This window comes from Hemibagrus wyckioides, linkage group LG29, assembly GCF_019097595.1.
Source record: "Hemibagrus wyckioides isolate EC202008001 linkage group LG29, SWU_Hwy_1.0, whole genome shotgun sequence".
NCBI lineage: Eukaryota > Metazoa > Chordata > Actinopteri > Siluriformes > Bagridae > Hemibagrus > Hemibagrus wyckioides.
The window spans coordinates 15987337-15992336 of record NC_080738.1 but is presented as its reverse complement, the minus strand read 5'-3'; the positions used below and the strand labels follow the sequence as shown (position 1 = coordinate 15992336).

Below are 5000 nucleotides of genomic sequence, written 5' to 3'. Positions count from 1 at the left end.
TGATTGGCCAGAAGGTTTCTATAGTAACAGCTGAGTCTGTAGGAACAGGAACCTGTACTGAGTCTCTATATAAATAATCTATACATAGAAATGTACTCAAAAGTACAAAATGTATTCAAAAATTTAAAAGAAATATAAATAAAAAATAATAAAATAATCTCTCTGAATAGAAATGTACTCAAAAGTAAAAATGTAAGTAAAAATATAAATAAAAAATAATAAAATCAAATCAAATACAAAATGTATTATAAATACAAAATGTATTCAAAAATATGAATTAAACAATGAAAAATAATACAATAATCTATACATAGAAATGTATTCAAGAGTACAAAAAGTATTAAGAAATTTAAACGAAATAAAAATAAAAATAAAATAGTCTATATATAGAAATGTATTCATAAGTACAAAAAGTATTCAAAAATATAAATAAAAAAATATAAATGAAAAATAATAGAATAATCTAAATATAGAAATTTAGTAAAAAGTACAAAAAGTGAATTAAAAATGTAAATGAGATATAAATGAAAAATAAGTAAAAAATAATTCATAGATAGCAGTGTAGTAAAAAGTATTCAAAAAGTGTCATTAAAAAAATTAATGAAAAATAATAAAATAATCTCTATTTATAGAATGTGTTCAAAAGTACAAAACGTATTCAAAAATTTAAATGAAATATACATGGAAAATAATTAAAAGAAAAATAATATCTATATAGAAATGGATTCAAAAGTACTTTAAAAAATGTAAATGAAATATAAATGAAAAAATAAATGAAATATTCTATATATACAAAATGTACTGAAAAATTTAAATAAAAAACAAAAACAAAAAATAGCTGAGAGTCGGCCTTATAGTTTTGAATTAATTTACACAAGAGAACCTTTACATTTTCTTTCTTTTCAGTGTTTAATAAATAAATTCTCCAGACATTATAGAAAGATAATTTTTTCATCACCTTTTACAGTGATAAATATCAGACACTGTAGAAGTGTTGTGATGTCATACTGTGGGAACATCACTACACTCTCACATTCTGAAGCTTTCTTCCTCGTTGAAGGGGCGTGGCCTAAAGCTTAAATAATGAATTATTAATACGATTATTTCTCAGGTAGTTTTTTTTCCCTGTTAGCTTGTAGTCTATACACAATACACAAAACCAAGCAAGCTGAACATCAAGCAAAAACAAAGTTCAAATAAAGCTTTAAAATAAACTAAAATGAATATTAGATGAATGAGCGAGTGAGCAGTGATTTGTGGGTGGAGGTGAAGAGCGTCCATCTGCTGCCTGGTGTTAAATTATTCAGCGCACCATTAGCTACACTTAGCCTCCACTCCACACTCGGCTGTCGATTAATCACAGCGACCCGCTGAATTATTCAGAGGCTTTAACCAACACCGACACACACGACACACAGCGTACAACATGTCTCCTCTAACCTCAGTCTGAGATCAAGGGGAAGTGTATGTGTGTGTGTGTGTGTGTGTGTGTGAGCTGAAACATGAGCTGATAAGAAATTCAACTCTAAAGCAAAACACATCAGTTTTAATGCATCATTCCTTATGTCCACAGATATCTGGTGTAAAGATGTCTCTCACACACACACACACACACACCTGCTCACACGACGACGAATGATCTCAAACCCATGATCTCAACCCATGTGTGTGTTTTCATGCACAAGGTCCGAAGCGTAAACCGAAATGTCCGGATTTTTTAAAAAATACAATAAATTCAATTATTATCCGATTTCTGTATCAAATTTATTCAAAATTCACCTTAAAACCCGGAAACATCACATCCATATATTGACGTCAGATATAAGAATGATTTAAGACATCTAAAGATACGTCTCTAGAATTCCTTCTATATATTTATTTTATATTTTAAAGTCATATTTTTAAGTAAATTTCCCTTCATACAATTATTTATTAATTATTCTACAGTATGTTTAGATGTTTAAAATCAATTCTACATACAAATATCATTTTTTAAATTCTGTTTAAAAAATATTTTTTCAATATTTCCAAATACATATTTTTAAGTAGCAGTATAAATATTTCACTTTTTTTTTATTTTATATTTTAACATTATATTAGACCTTAAAAATCCAGCATTTTTTAAATATTTTTATTTCTTTAAATAAAAATATTTCTAACAATTTGCTGCATACATTTATTTGATATTTTAAAATAGTTTTTAGATCGTTTTAAAATTTTCTTCTGTGCATGTAGTCATATTTTACACATATATATTTAGATCTACGTATTTATTTTCTATTTAAAAATAATATTTTTTTTTGCAATATTTCTTTTAGATCCTGCGACTGCTTTATACTTTAAAGTTGTATATTTAGATGTACGTATTTATTTTATATTTTAAATGAATTTAGAGATTTTAAAAGTAGATTTTTACATCTAAGGTCTCAATAAACATTTTTTATATACATTTTACATTTAAATATATATTTTATTCATATATATTTACAAAAATTATTTTGTCTGGTTAGATGTTTGTGTGTGTGTGTTTTGGTGACGGTGTTTACAGACTTGGGATTCTTCTCGAATTTGTGAGAAAGAACACACACACACACACACACTCATAAATCAGTGTATTGTTTAGCTGATGCTGTCACTATGACCTCATTGCCTCTCGTCAATCCATATAAAACTATAAACCCCTGCACTCTTCTCCATCTCCGTCTCTCTCTCTCTCTCTCTTGTATTTTTGAAACCTTTCTTTTCCCGTCATATATTTCATCCCACCAGTAAATTACATTTTTTTCTGGCTGCGTTACAGTGACATTGTTTACTGGCTCTGGTTTCCATCAGCAAATATTTGCAGACACTGCGTCAAAACAGGAGTGGTAGGTCACACACACACACACACTCACACACATACACACACAAACACACACCGAGGATTCGGCGGAGGAAAACAGCGAATAAATCTCATGTCTACTTCACCTCTGACCTCACGAGTGGATTATCGGGGAGATCCTGCTTTTTCCAGACACAGAGCTCGTAAATCCCAGTACAAGCCCACTACCATTCCCACACACACACACACACACACACACACACACACACACAGAGTGAATCTTCTGATCCAATGACAGCAAGAGAAAACGAACCTGCCTTATTCATGACGGCTAGCACGAGTATTAGCCATTAAGCTCCCTTGATCACTAGAATGCTCAAAACATTGCATTTGGGACAGAGCCTCAAAATGGCAACCTAACTAGACACTAAAAGTGCACTAAAATTAGAAGATTTAAGCTGCAGCCTTTCATTTGAGCTCCTAGTTCCCTTGATCTTCGCTCCCTCTCTCCTTTAATCCCTAGATCTTGGCCCTTTCTCCATGTTTCCTTTTGCCCCAGTGTGTAGTTCTCTTGTATTCAAGTTCCCTAGATCTTAGAGTTGTCTTTATTAGTTATCTTTTATTTGTCTTTAAAGTTCTTTCTTTACATATCCTATCCTCAGGGGTTGAGGTCAGAGCGCAGGGTCAGCCATGATGCAGCGTCCAGGGAGCAGGGTGGGTTAGGGGCTTTGCTCAAGGGCCCAACGGTGGCATCTTGGCAGTGCTGGGGTTCGAGCCCTGATCATCCCAGAGCCTTAACCACTTGAGCTACCACCACCCTACTCTAGTTCCCTTGGGTCTGTTGGTCACTCTAGGGCTTTAGTTCCCTAGTTCCAGTCCCAAGTCCCCTTCTTCCTCACTCCCTAGTTTACATTAGTTCTCTATTAACAATTCTACACTTCAATGATTACAATCTGTGAATCTTCCAGTCACACTTCCTAGTTCCCTTGATCACTGCTCCCTAGGTCCGTATGTCCCTTACTCACAGTTCTTAGTTTCCCCATTCCTTGTTGCCTTTAGTTCCCTTTTTGTGAAAACTCTTCAGTCCCATGTGCCCTAGGAAGTATCTAGTGCACTAGGAAGGATGGATGTGATTGGCGTTCAATTAAAGCAGATTGAATTTAGAGCTGTGAGAGCATGTTCTCCAGCGACTTGCCCTTCAGGAGCCGCAATAATCCAGGAACAGATATGAGCAGCCCCTGACAGAGCATTCCACAGATAAAACACACACACACACACGAGAGAGAGAGAGAGAGAGAGAGAGAGAGGGAGATTCCTAGCTCAGACACATTCCATGGTTCCTCATGTTATGAGAAAGTCTGTATTAGATTTTTATATCAGAACCATGCCCTAAACTTTGCCTGGAAGTTTACGATGTCATCACTAAAGCGCAAGAGAAGGACACATCTGTCCGTTTATGAGACAGATGTTTTAATGATGCTTTGAGAATGAGACAGGCTTCATCTCGGGAGACATGTTCCCTAAGTAGGCAGCCTCCTCCCGAATGGAAGGCTGACAGCGTTATTAAGTGTCTGTGATGACAATATTGTGCGTGGTGAATATCATGATGTATCATAAAACCGATTCAAACCGTTGGCGTGTCCTGTAACCATGGCAACACACACACACACACACACACACACTCTTTATCTGTGTGTCTCGCTCCATCTCAGGTCTAATCCCTGTCTCCTTCTGTCTGTCTGACACATGCAGAGACAATGCTGCAAATGCAAACCAGACACACACACACACAGACCTTGAACCAGGCACCGGGCAGCCCAACATGGACAGTAAAAATCTGTGTGAATGTTACAGGTAGGTTCTGTATCAACTGGGCAGTGTGTGAGTGTGTGTCCAAGCCACTATCATTATTATTATTATTATTATTATTGTAGGCTCAGCGCTGTTGCCTGATTGGCTACTGACCTGTCGAATGAGCTGAACTGGGTGTGTAGTTCTTGTTTCCCCAGAAACGCTGGTGGTAAGAGACTTGCGTCCACGATGACATCATCGGCAGGGGCGGAGCTTACCAGGCTCCGCAGAATGTCCTTCACCTTGACGCTCTTCCCCTTCTTATCCTTGTCCATGTTCTCGTGACCTTTGACCTCAGACGACAACGTGGACAGGGCCTCGGAGACGG

At 35.7% G+C, this 5000-nt stretch overlaps 1 protein-coding gene across 1 annotated transcript in view; it reads right to left on the bottom strand.

Annotated features, from left to right (window-relative positions):
* Positions 1 to 5000, bottom strand: part of lrba (LPS responsive beige-like anchor protein) — a 226494-nt gene that overhangs the window by 163310 nt on the left and 58184 nt on the right. The window contains exon 30 of the mRNA XM_058384588.1: positions 4787 to 5000. This exon is cut by the window's right edge and continues 117 nt beyond it. Within this exon, the coding sequence (XP_058240571.1) occupies positions 4787 to 5000 (214 nt within the window). The remainder of the gene's footprint in view (positions 1 to 4786) is intronic.